This window comes from Eimeria maxima, genomic scaffold, assembly GCF_000499605.1.
Source record: "Eimeria maxima Weybridge genomic scaffold, Emw_scaff943, whole genome shotgun sequence".
Lineage (NCBI taxonomy): Eukaryota > Apicomplexa > Conoidasida > Eucoccidiorida > Eimeriidae > Eimeria > Eimeria maxima.
This window is the reverse complement of record NW_013566878.1, coordinates 1-13,708: the sequence shown is the minus strand read 5'-3', so window position 1 is coordinate 13,708 and position 13,708 is coordinate 1. Positions and strand designations below refer to the sequence as shown.

General features: G+C 50.0%; 1 protein-coding gene across 1 annotated transcript; it reads right to left on the bottom strand.

The window, feature by feature from the left end:
- Window positions 1–1,847: 1,847 nt before the first annotated feature.
- On the bottom strand, window positions 1,848–9,974 carry EMWEY_00046090 (Proteophosphoglycan ppg4, related, related; the record flags this gene model as incomplete). The annotated part of the gene is made up of 14 exons (XM_013483090.1): window positions 1,848–1,960; window positions 2,100–3,652; window positions 3,758–3,809; window positions 4,042–4,174; window positions 4,317–4,507; window positions 4,609–4,801; window positions 4,935–5,002; window positions 5,105–5,177; window positions 5,290–5,523; window positions 5,621–5,802; window positions 5,914–6,100; window positions 6,206–6,312; window positions 6,440–7,312; window positions 7,523–9,974. The coding sequence occupies 14 exons, from the start codon at window positions 9,972–9,974 to the stop codon at window positions 1,848–1,850; spliced, it is 6,411 nt and encodes a 2,136-aa protein (XP_013338544.1).
- Between the last annotated feature and the right edge of the window lie 3,734 nt (window positions 9,975–13,708).

Sequence of the window (13,708 nt, the reverse complement as noted above, 5' to 3'; positions counted from 1 at the left end):
CCCCCTCCCCCCCACCATGCCTGAAGTTACTGCTAGGAGTGGGCTGCTCTCTGTGGTGCGACGCTCTGCGGTATTGTGGTGCGTGTGTGTGTGTGTGTGTGCGTGTGTATTTGTGTGTGTGTGTGTGTGTATGTGTGTGTGTATGTGTGTGTTCGTTGAGGCTTCCTAGCTTCTGGCCGAGTGCCTGTGTTTGTCCGAGCGTCCTCGTGCATCGATTGTTATTTACTCCCTGCCCAGGGATTCTCCTGTTACGCTGAGGAAGTGCTGTTTCGCCTGTGGCGTGTGATCCGCCGTCTCGCAATTGCGTCGGTGGGTCTGTGTGTGTTTCCAACTCAATCGACTAGCTGCAACGGTTGCGTGAATAATTCTCCCCTTCGTTTGCGCAGGCTGGATGTGTGCAATAGCGCTAATCCTCCGTCACAGGCTGTGTCCTGTGCTCTACTTAGGCTAGCAGGGTCAGCACTCAATATGCCTAGATAAAGAACTCTCCCTTTATAGTGTTCACTCCCTACCTGAATTGCTTCCTCCTGGAATTATGTATTTCTGCCTTGCAGGCACTGTCTGTGCGTACTAACTATTATTGTTTTCTCCGTGCCACTAGTGTGTGCAGACCTTACATTGCCAATCCTGCCTGATGTGTTTGTCGGATCACGTCTCGTTTGACTCCGTGGAATTCTCTTTTACGTCTGTGCGTACTAACTATTATTGTTTTCTCCGTGCCACTAGTGTGTGCAGACCTTACATTGCCAATCCTGCCTGATGTGTTTGTCGGATCACGTCTCGTTTGACTCCGTGGAATTCTCTTTTTGTTCCGTATTTTTTTATTGCCTTATTTATCGTGTTTCGCCCAACCTTTGTGCTTTCGTATTCCTCTTATGTTTCATTTTCAGTGCGTCTAATGTATGTATTTCCTATTCCAGTTGTACGGTGCCTTATTGATTGATTTAAATGTTTATTTATTTAGTGCCGCGTGTTCATGCCTACTTATCCATAGAGCTATGTGCTTATTTGTTTCTTTATGTCTTTCGTATTTCTGATTTTTGTATGTATTCACTCATAGGCATAATCTCTCGTGGCTTGCGATACTGGTGTAGCTGGAAGCGCCACTAACAAACAGCTAATACTGTGGCTACTCAATCGCTTCGCTGCTTCTCAATCTAGTTGTGCATTCCGGGAGTTACTTTACTTATCAATTTAAATCGCCGTTACTTCCCTCTATTTTTCCGGAAAAAGGAAGCGCATGCATGCGGGTTTAGGATTTGTAATTTAGTTTTGGGGTCCTACCCGTAGATGCAGATGTCAAACAGCACTTTGCGTGCTGCACATATAATATTTGCGGTTAATGGCGCATCCCCAATGGCATCGCCACTTAATTTTCAGTATGCTCTCTCGAGTTCCCTTTCTTATGATGCGGATTCCCGTTAGAAAAGCCACAGGAATGGTACTGAATGAAAGCAGAATGGGGAGGTGCTTGGAGCACACCTATATAAGCAGCCTTGCAATTTCGACTAACTATGGGGGTTTCGGCTGATCTGTTGAGCCGACAAAAGAAAATGCGGTTTGACAGTGAACTTCGGTTTGCAACTTGTATGCATATACGGCGCACTTACGCTAGACAGTTGCTTTCACTTGCACTAAAACTGTAGTGCAAAGGGAGCCGCATAGCCCACCGGATGGACGTGACAGGCAAATCTTTAGTGGTTGGTTGTCAAGTATAAATGCCAAAGAAATAGCTTCCTGTTGGTGCATCATTGGATGTGGATAGCCTCCTCATTGTTCCCTGCAGCCCAGAAAAACTTATTTGGCAAGTTTTTTTAATCCAAATTGATGAAGGTCGCGTCACCAGGTTATGATTGACCCAACCCGTCAGTGCACCCTTTTGGAAGGAGCACTAGCCCTCGCCACGCTATATCCCTTTTATTTGTACGCCACATCGCCCTGATGCCTCCTGCTGACAAGGCTGAGCAATACACAGAAAACACCGGAAGATGGGAGGTGTTATTTGTTGGGGTCTCAACGCCATTAATCCCCGTAGGGAGGAAGACTACTGCGTCAAGAAGGAAGGCAACCCACCCCCCGCGGGCCTTACTCTGGCTTACAATTTTTCCCGTCGCCGGAGTGCTCATAAGGCAGCACCGCTTCAGTTGGCGTACACGAGGGGCCACATGTAGCTTGTTCTGGTTGTTTTGTCGCTAGGACGAGGGGTGGAGGCGGAGTTTTCTGGGCCGCAACCTGCACTTTCACAGAATCATCTGGTGACCTCTTTGCTTCACTTGTAACACCCTCAATCTCTGCAGTCCCAGCAGCTAGGCTCTTATTCATTTGAGGCTGAGGCCCTGCTTCCATGGAAAAAGAACTGTGAGCACCCGTATTCTCTCCTTTTCCTAACGGCCTGCTTGACGTTTCTGAATTTACCTCACTTCCGGCCTCACGTGAACCGTTTTGTGAATAATCCGGACAATCCTTGTCCACTTCACCTCCTTCAGATTCAACAAGAGCCCCATCCCTTACCAAATACCCATTCTCCACAGGAGGCGACTCGTTGGCGGGCTGTGCGGTTTTAGATTGTACTTTACCACAAGAGCCCTTCTGAAACTCCTCGCTCTTCTTATTTGCTCCCTGGAATACCTTGTCTCCGCTCTTCTCTGCATGCCCAGTCTGCTGGTCCGTTGCCCGCAATGAGTTCTTTCGTGAGTCACCACCGTTCGAATGTATCTGACTACTCGGAAACGAAGGCTTCTTTGGCTGCACAACCATCACCTGCTGTGCCGCTGGTGTGCTATCGCCAGCGGCGGACAGAGGCACCTGCTCAACTGAACTAGAAGAGTTGTCGATTTTGACTCCTGCATCTGTTTCAGTACAAGCTTCTTTCTCCACAGAGGTAGTACACCCGGCGCCATTAAGAGGTACCGGCTCTTTGCTGGTGAGGTCAATCGACTGGCACATTCGGCGTAACTCTGCAGGTCCTTCCACCCCTTTAAGTGCTAACAATTTAGATGAGGAGGGGAAGAAGCCAAGAGAAAGGCTAGGCCGGAGGGGTGTATCTCTTAGGTCATCTTCGGTTTCAAGGAGCACAGGACACGACTGCCAGGCACGAGCAGATGCATCTAAGCTTTTTGCAAAATCAGCATAACTAGCTGCGCTTAATGATTGAGAGCACTCAGAGCTCTCCTCAACAAATCTGCTACTTCCAGGTCTGCTTCTGTTTAGGTGCACGCCTTCAGAGCTTTTGCTTTGAAGGCGTTGATCAACTAGAAGGTCCCCACTAGGCAACCGGTCACTACACGAGGAATGCGAGGTGGCTGATGCTGGCGGCTTAGGAAGTTCCTGAACTCGCGTTCCCACCTTCCCAAAAGAGCTCTGAACTTCGGCTTTCCATGCCTGTAAACGCTTCTTCTGGCATTCCAGCGCTTGTAGTCTTTCGTTTCGCTCCCCTACAATGGATTTAGCCGCCAGCTCAAATGCATAAAGCGAGTTGTACCCTGAGCTCCTGAAAAAGAGGAATGAATTCCCCGCTGCGAAGTCCTCAACATCAATGTACTGTCCTAGTATGCGAATGATGGCCTCTCTGTCTCCAAACGCCGCGTCCCCAAATAGTCGAGGGCAATACTTCGGAAGGTCCTCCAAACGTGCCACCACTGGAAAGCCAAAGCTGAGTTATATACCCACACAAACGAACATATACCGTAACTTTTGGCTCTGTGGAAAGGGGAGGCTGGAGCATATCTATGTGTTTGGGGTCACATGTGTTGCTCACCTCTGCCAATTCTCAACATTTCGGAGTTCTTCATGAGTCCAATTGGCCAGTCCTGTAGCAAACAATGCATGTGTAGGCCATGTTACACTGTTCGCCTCCTCCTTTAAATTAAGCTGCCGTAAAAGTAATGCCGTCAGTGATCACGGGTAGACAGTGGGGCAGCTACTTTGCAAGCAGCAGTGGAGTCATCCCTAAAGTGAGACACTAGGCCACTCTTAGGTTAAACAAACAACAGCAAATTCCTGCACGGCCTGTCTAGCGATATTCATGAGGCGGGCACGTACGACAGTCCGAGGAGCGAACGACAAGTACTGGTCTCTCAACCATGCCGACCGCTAGGGAATCTTCAACTGCTTGGAGAAGGAGCGCTGCAGGGCTGCAGTTCCTAATGCGCCCAAGCATTCTTGTAGCGGAGGCCTGCATAAAATGTCTCACCACAGCAGTGGTACTTTGGCCCTTCTCGTCTCTATGAGCATGTGTTGGCGAATTCCATGCGTTTGAACTAGCTCTGGTAAGGAGCCATGATAGGCTAACAAGCAAAGCCTCCGTATGTGCTTACCGAACGCAACAGGCTTTCAAATAAACGAAATGGGGGTCCAATAATGGTAGAAGACGCCCTCGTCAGCTCTTTCAAATCCGTACGAGACCAGTGCCCTAGCCAGTCAATGAGTATTGAACCATCCGGGGCGACGTGCAATACTTCTTTTGCGCATGGCTTTGCGCTTACCCACTCCACCCAAGCAGCCATGTCTGCAACGACACCAATCCATTCCAAATGCTTGTCTGGTTGTACACTGAGCAACTGTACAGGTAGTTCAAAACGGTTGACCCTTACAAAAGGACCTACACACCTTCCAGGTTCCTCCGTCCACTTGCAAGAAATGGAATCAAGCCACCGTGTCTTGAAAAGAGAAGCTCCAATAGCAGCTGAACGTGGGGTTTCTGTCGCATGGAGTTAAGGTATGGAGGCAACTTTACGTCATCTGCATCCAAGGCGCGCTGAAGGTTGTGGATGCCACGGAATGCAACTGCTATATGCAACACCTGGAGATGGAAGACACCGCAAAAAAAGTTTTCTAGACTTCCTGTTTGGAAAATCCATGCTCTAAATTGATGATTAGAGTAAGATAGACAAAAACACAAATACACTTCACCTATGGACCCCTTCTTGCATTACCTGCACGGCCTGAATTGCCAATCCCCCGAACGAGAGAAGGCCATCTGCCGAACTTGAAGACGGGGACTCTGCAGGGATAACGAAACAAAGCACATTGGATCAATGCAGCATGGTGAATAGTAGTAGCGCCTCCCTAAAAGCTGTTAGGAACGTGGTGAGAGTGCACATACCTTCAATTATTATCTCTAGAGGTCTGCTCTGAGGAGCAAACGACTTCACGGGTAAGAGTGGTTTAAAGGAACGCTGCACGGACAACCGAGAGGATAGCCGACTGGGAAGAAAGATTACCGATGCAAAGCCAACCACCCGAAACTTAATCCACTGGCAGTTTGTTGACCGAGTGTTTATCACTGACCTGCACTTCTCTGTTGGCGAGTTGTACCACAAAGTAAAAAAGACTCTCATACAGAGAACTGCGTAGCTGTCGAGACAAATCCTCCTCCTGCCCTGAACACTGCTTGAAGATCGTGTGAAGTAGCCCTGTCTGTGCACCAAGAAGCTGCTCCGCGAAGTCAAGGTCTTCAGATATCAAATTGGCGCCTTTAGACAGGACCCAGTAAGCCAAACAAATGCGGAGCATACTGGTTGCCTGCGGAAGCAACATGAACACATAATGCATCTAAGACAGCGCACAACCAAAACAGGCGTTGGGCGAAGCAAATATGTAAAACCACGAGATCGCATACCTCCACAACGTTGCAACTGAGCGTTGTTCGTATCTCTTCTCTTATGGATGAGAGCTTTGTCGAAGTCGTTTTGTGTTCTTTAAAACGTTCAAGGCACCCATGTAGTAATGAGTCCCGCAGTTGCTCAGGCGACAACCCTGGGAGGCCTAGAGTTTGTGGAGTAGAATCGTCAGATACAGCGCCTGCAGCAAACGGGTGCACGAGTTGGAACCCGCCTTTACCCTCCATGCCTGCAGTGGGCCTACCAGCGCATAGGGAACTACTAGTTCGCTTCAAATGATTGCTGTACGTACTCTGTACAGCGATAAGAACAATCTTTAGAAGGCCTTCATCTGCATGAGGATATTCCCGTATCAGGAAGCCTTTGAGAGAGATGCCACTAGCCTGGCCAGTGCCGTTAAAACTGATTACCCACCTCCACTGGCACAAGTTCCATTCCCCCTTGTCAGGAGACACGATGGTGCTCCACAACGCCAAAACCTGCAACAACCGTTATCGTACCAATTATACTTTAAGAAACGTTTCTGTGTACCAGGAATCCAAGTTGTATACAGTGACGTCACTAAACTCTGTGGTTGCACTTACCTCGTAAATCCGACTGGCACTTCGGATGAAGACCATTTGTTCCTTTACGGCGAATCCACTCAAAAGGCCAAAGCCGGCCAAAAGAGAGGGCACAGTTCGATCACTGCCTGCAAGTCCCCATAGCCAGATTTGTTAACACAAGACAGCCCGTCAACATATGATTAGCAGGCATATTGTAAAAGGAACACTTGAACGGGACTACTCGACTAAGCGCATTCGCCGCAATAACCGTACTTTGATGGCATCCCCCTACGACGGATATGACTTGGTTCTTCTGATGCAGTAGCAGCTCGCTCCACACGCTGAGAGCCGTGGCGTACTGTACGGGTGGAAGCTTGCGTAATTGCATGCAGCTACCGGTCGCTGAAGTCTTGAGGCTGCAGTCCCAGGGAATCAGGTCCGTCGGTGAATCATACAGAGCCTTAATCTCGTCGAAGCCAACAAGCGCCCCAGAATCTGTGCTCATTTCTGCAGCTGACATGCATCGAGACTGCGGAAGCTCGTCAACTCTTGGAATAGACTCGACAACAGCCTTAGGGCCCATAATATAAAAAGTGTGCCCTGTTGAGATGTAATCCTGCCTTTGGAAGATCAGTAGTTCAGTATCAATTGAGGTGGGGGCAAAAGACCAATCTCTGGACGTTGCTTGCCTCGCTATGTCTGCGACCACCATCGGCATAGTTCTTGGCTTGGCATGCACTTTAGTCTTAGAGTTAACCAGTTTGGGGGGAGACGGCTTTAAGAGGGGTGTACCTTTTGTAAGAGGCATCTCTGTAGATTTAAGCTTTGGTATTGTCATTGTTTTCACAGCCGCTTCATCCATAGAGCTCGGCACATCTTTGGATGACTTTGGGTTGGCTTTCGGCTGGGGAGAAGCAGCACCTCTGGTGAGCGGCTTGTCTGCTGCCTTAACACTTGTGCCTCTTGACAGCAAAGCCGTTGACAGCTTCATGATATCTACATTCTCGAGTGTGCCTCCAAGGCGAGAAAAAGACCTATTTTCCTCGACTGCCGACTCTCCAGCCGCATGAGAGGAATGCGACAACTCCTCAAGCACCTGCAAGCCAGCCTCCTTCAGCGGCTCGTTAGCAATCGACGGCGGTGTACCTGCTCAACAAATGAACAAACATAAGGCGCGTTGTAGAGCCGTATAGATCTACCTTCATACCGGTGCATTCGGGGCTTCAACCATGCTACCAAGACACTCCCACTAGGGAGCCTAATTTTCAACAAAGAAACTCAGCAGCAACCTGGGTTGGTACTCCACATTTTCCTAGCAGCACGTTCTAACTACTAACGCCTGCGGGTTCTGCGTACCCTGAGGTGTGCTCGCGTTCTTGCCCTCCATCAAAGCAGAGCCATCTGCCTTGACTTCTGACACGACCACATCCTCTGCAGCCACACCCGCCTTACCCTCTACAGAAGGAAGAGCCTTGGACAAAACTCTTTTAAGGCGAGGAAGGCTTTCCTTCGTCCTAACTTCTTTCGAAGAGAGTGGCAGCTTGCACACAGCCTTCGCCTTCTTCTCGTCCTCGCTCTGATCCTTCGCAGGACCCTCCGCCTTGTCGTCTAACACGCCCACCTCCTCCTCAGCCACAACAGCTTTACCCTCTACAGAAGGCAGAGGCTTTGGTCCAGCGGGTTTAGGAAGTGGTGGAGGCAGCTTGGCGCCAAGTGCTTTGGAAGGCAGTGGTAGTTTGCACACAGCCTTCGCCTTCTTCTCGTCCTCGCTCGGCGCTTTTGGGGGGGCGTCTGTCCCTCCCGCCGACAGGGAGACATCGTGTGTAGGCAGAGGTTCTGGTGGATTGACAGAGGTATGAGGCGTGTCTCCCACTGTTTTAGGCAGGGTTACCTGTATCGTGTTGGCATGTCCAGTTGACCGTTTGTTTGCTGATTGTTTCGTTAGGGTGTCGGTATCTGCATGTATGAATTCCTTTTGGTTCTGGCATGGGGATTGAAAATCTGTATCGATACTAGCGGGGGCTGCAATGTCTGCTGGAATATCTGGAACGGTAGCCCTGCGCTGAGCATGTCCCAACAAAGCCGCCATTGGCGGCTTCGGCTTGGGTGCGCGCATTTGCTGGACAGTCTCGTTTATCTCTAAGTGCCTCATGATGGACGGAGACTGGTGCATTCTGAGGTCTTCATGGTGTGGGGTCGACAGGCGGTGCAACCCGTGAGGGATGCCTTCGCTCTTCGTTTGGGGGGGCAACAGCAGGCCGCTTCCGCTGGGCGGCTTCGCCTTGGGCTTTGAAGAGCCGCCGTCTTCAGTGCTAACAATAATTGTGGTGCCGTCTGGGAGAGATCGCTCAACAAACGGGCCCGACTGCTTCGTTAGACGACGGGCAAGCAGCTTCGCCAAGGGCGAACCAGCAGCAGTGGCAGAAGAAGCGTCAACCTGGGGCAAAACTACCTCAGCCGTGGATGCCTCCTTTAGTGAGTCCTGCGCGTTCGAAGAATCACCTGTCAGCGGCTTCTCTGCTGTAGTTGCTTGCTGCCTCGGTACTTCAGCGATTCGTTGCGTGTCTGCTGTAGTCGTTTGCTGCTGCTGTGTTGGAGGAACTGCTGGCAACTGCTCTCGCTCGACTCCCGAAATCCGATCTACGATAATATCTTGTTGCACGTGAGCTGCAGTGAGGTGCTCCTGCTCGATGGTAGAAGCAGTCCCCGTTGAATCTGCAGGTTCCTTCGGCGACTTTCCCAGCTTCAACGACGCAGGAGGGGCTGGTTTGGCCTTCGTTGGTCTGGCACATTTTAATTGAATTTGCGGTTTAGTTTCAACTATTGCAGTGTCTTTATCGGTTGCGTGCTTTTGCTTAGCAGTATCACGAGGGAGATGAAGGTCATCGGGCTCCGGCCTATCTCGGTCACCTGATGCCTGTTGAGAACGTGCTGGCATGGAAGACTCGTTCTCACTCTCCGAACTGCTGCTGTTGTTAGAGCTGTTGCTGCTGCTGGAAGGATTGTTCAGGGGTGAAGAGTACGCTTTATCCTCTCCTCGGGGTGCATCATCTTCTTCGCCTCTGTGTGGCGATGATGGTTTCTTTGGGAGGGCAGCTGAACCCGAAGGTGCGCTCTTTTCCATCTCACTGTTTTCTTCCTCCTGCACCTCCTGCGCAGTTGGAAGATCAGCATTCTGCTCTACTAACTGGGGCTGAATCCAGGAGGCAGGGTTGCCAACCAGACTCCAGCTGAAAACGCCGGGAACTGCAGCAGCAGGTGACTCAGCAGCTTTTTCGGTTGAGGCTAATGGTTCTTCCTGCTGCTCATTCTCGACTGCAGGCTCCTCTTCATCTGAACTATCGGGCTCGTCTGTTCCAGATACAACGTTCGCATCATCAGCAGCAGGACCAGATTCTCCGGTGCTGGGCGATCCTACAAGGTGCCCCCAAATGCTCCATCCTGATGCTTGTTGAGGTTCCTGCTCGTTTTCCGTGGGACCCTCCCCCTGTGTGTGGTTACCGTTGCTTGCTGGGGATTCAATAGAAGACAGATGTACGGGCTGTGCGCCGCTTTCATTGTCAGAACTGGTTGCGGAGCTAAGGCTTCCAGTCTCCTCCACCTCTCCTGGTGCCTGTGCAGCTGCCGTCAGCTGCCCCCAGAGACTCCAGGGGGAGGAGGTTGAGCTCGCACCTGGTTCTTCTGGAGAGGCATCGTTGCCTGTGTCAGGGTGCTGCTGCGGGGGGTCTGGCTGGACGGAAGATTGGTCTGGTTGGGGCTCTCCTGTAGGACCCTCGGACTGCCCTTCCGCGCTTGAGAAGAACCACATTTGAGCACTTGTTTGGCGCTGCTGTGTGTGGAAGAGGTAGAATCGAACGTGTTGTACCTGAGTCCAGTGGTCCTAGGGAGACAAGCCATAAGCAGCTGAAGCCGAGCGGATCTCCGGCTTGCGATCCCAGCGTTTTCTTTCCGTGCACCCCATGGACAAACCGTGGATTAGAAAACTATTTAAAACGGAAATAATGTCCGCGAATTATTCAATTCTGTGCGGGAACAATGCGGTACTGCGATCGTCCCCGCAAGTCCGCGGGAGAGGCTTGGCGGGCTGGAATGAGCTTTTGGGTGGAAATCAGAGTTTTAGGTGTTGTCTTCAGCAGGCATTCATGGAAACTCTTCTGAAATTCATAGATAGAACCTGCTCATACGCCGAAAGACACACATGCACGACGCGATCGACACGTTGGGCGAAGAGTATCGCTGCAGCATTCGTTTCCGCGATTACTCGTCCCAGTTTGTAGGGGTTACAAAAAGCCCTTCTGCAGCTAAAACTACCTATTCAGTATTTTATATGATTGTTTATATGTGTGCCCACTCTGTGAGCTTCTGCGCTGCACAGGAGACGAAACAACAGCCGTCTTCGGATCCTACTGTAGCCGCCTGACCGTTGCTGCAGCAACGCGTCGGCCTCTGTGAGAGGGCCGTAAAAGAAGGTTTACTTTATATTCACACCAGCATATAAAGGCATCAAATACATGTTTGTTTATTTTTCGTCTGTTGTACTCCACTTGTGTAGAAGACACGCACTTTAACTCTCCCCGTGCTCCACTCTCCATGGATAGCTGGACATCGAGCCCTGCCTCGATGTAATTTCGCCCTTCTTTGCCCCGCTGCAAAAGCACCTAAATATGCATTTTGCATTCCCCCACCTCAAATATTTTGGTCGCTCACATCAGCTATCATTATCTACGGCCTAGGACCCCAGCTGAATACGTATGGCTTTTACGTGCCGTAGTTAGTAAGAGGACTCAAACGTCGGTCAACCTGCAGCCCCAAAATGTTCCGTGTTCTCCCTTGTATCCACCGTTTTCCCAGCCAAACCTGAAGCTTTACAACAGGCCAATATCTAAAGGATTCCACAGACAGCAAAGCTTAGGAGCATACAGGACCTACAACGGAACCAATCAAAATCGACGAGTATATATAAGGAAACTCTAGAACCGTCCATGTAGGCCTTTCCCAAGGGACAAAGCTTCCCAAAGGTTAACCTTCCGACTGCATTTCATGCTGAGTGGCCAAGCGAAACTATGGTTCCTCGTCCAACGGTCGTTGCAACAGCATCGATCTCCCATAGTGTTGGCATTTGGGACTCGTCCGTAACGTAGCAGACTGCGATCCGCGTTACATGGATACGGGAATTAAGATACTCATAGTTTGGGAACAGTGTGAAGCCCATCTAAGTAGTGCTCTTGAGTATTGGTAATATGGCATATATGCTGGCTAGCCCCTCATTATACAGACACATTTGGGCCAAACCTCCGCGTGATGTTTATCCTGTACCCGTACCTATGGAGATTGCTCCGAACAGAATATACTTCATATGTCCACACTGTGGATGTGGATTGCACAGCCGCCGACAATTACTCAACAATAATGCTATCGGGAACAAGCAAAAATCTAGCCCAAGGGATTTTTGCCAGGAAGGCTATCTCCACTGGGTTGCAAATTACATTTACGCCAGAGTGTGTTGCTGTTAGCTGCTAGTGTTGTTGGGTGTCCGTTGGCTAGGCCTGAATCACTGCCAACCTATCTGTATTTCCCTAACCTTGACGCACACACTATGCAGAATTGTAGGATCTGGTGAGCAGACGCAGCTCTATAAATCTTCCTACCCTTAGCTTTCTGGGTAGAGAATCCAGTTGGCTTCCCTCGCCGTTTTTACACTCTTGGGAGAGACAGCTCCAATTCATTCAGACAGGGAAGAATAAACGACGTTTTCCTTCCTTTGATGCACAAGCTGCCTATTCAGGGTTGTCGAACAGCTCACTCCTTAGCTCCACGTCCATGGGCCAGCCTGCTATTGAGTTCTTCCCACCAATGGACACTTATGAGATTAACAATTGACAGGAAAGTTCCTAGTCCACCGCAGCTCACTACGTGGCAGTACTTCTGTATGCACTGCCCGTGTCGGCAGCTGCCTTGCATATGCCGTGCTGATCGTGATAGTGCTTGACGTCTCATTGGTAAGGACATTTGTCGCCTTCGGCCACGAAGGCTTTCCATTGTCCGGATCGGTAAGCGAAAGTGTAGAAAATAAATTCAGGTTTCTGGAAGACATCAGAACAAGTTTTTGTGGCTCCCCTTTTGAAAGCAAAATGCAGGCAGAGGTAGAACGTTCGAAGGAACAAGTTTAATTGCACTCCACCGCGGCATCGACAATACCTGCACGCATGCGGGGGTATATGAGCCGTACTTATGGGAACAGCACTTCTGGCTGGATGGAGTGTTCCACGGCACCGTGTGGCCCGACCCGGCTCACGGAAGCCCCCCGACGAAAATAATTTTTCGACATGAAGAGCAAACTGTTGAAAGTCCTATATTCTCTTGTCAGAAACGTCCTGCTCGGTCAGTAAAGGCAACGTCAAAACTGCATATTGTTCTGACTCAGGGTTCCTGAATGCAGGATGCGAATGCGTATTCGTCCCTTGCACCTGGTGCCTTTGAGGATCCCCGAGACAATTTATTTCTCAAAGCAGCTGCCATCTTCACCCTTCTGCATTCTTCCTGAGCAATAGTAAATGTGGTCCTACTGCTGGGAGGAGGCGACGACCTGGCCTGAGGTGCATCCCCCTCTGCAGCAGCCCAAGTGGCCAAGGCCTCCACTAGACCCTGTCAGCAGCACATCCTAATTACTTGTGAAGGCCTTTCTTGGATTCCCATGACCAACCTGACCACCTACTCTACAAATACACAACTACAGTCAAACTCTTCGGTGTTTCGTTCTCGTTCCACTCTACAGGTTTAACTGCATTGTTATGGTGGCTGCTTGTGCCTGGAGTGTTGTTTCGAACAGGGGCTTCCCTGGTTCTTTTTTTCTCCTGTCCTACTTCCATTCGGTTGCAACACATTTGGACTGCTGCGTTTGGCATCACTGCCGTTTGTTCAAAGGACGTTTGAGAATGCACAACCCTTCAAACAAAAATAGTGTTGCCTGCCCGGCCCTGAGGAGTGCGCGCATCTGTCTGAGGACGAGAAACTCCTTGTGCAAAACTATAATCTTCCATCGCCACTGACAAATGTCCGACTGCTTATCTGTACTGGTCGATGGATATGCTGATTGATTCATGCAGATATACGTATATTACAGGATACGTACATAATCTTAGATATATGCACACACGGATGCAGAAATCCATGAACATATATTTTCACTCGTATATGCAGATGCACACATCCGTGGGCACACGACAGCATGCGCGCGCGGATACATGCATTGTGCATAGAGGCTTAGCGCAGGCATCTTCATTATTATGGCAACTCTGTATGCTGCGTCGGAGCCTGGACCACGGGGTGGTGAGGCGATCCTTGGGGAGAGCCCCCCCACTTGGGAGGAAGTTCAGGTGTTTGATGAGGTGGGACTGTCAGAATAGGCGCACCTCTCCACTCTTCTTCCTGATGCCCTTGCGGAATATACCTAAAGCACAAATAGGTACAAAGGGGGAGAAAGCATCAGCTTTCCCAGAGATCGTCACTGGCAGGCGATATATATATATATATTATATATAT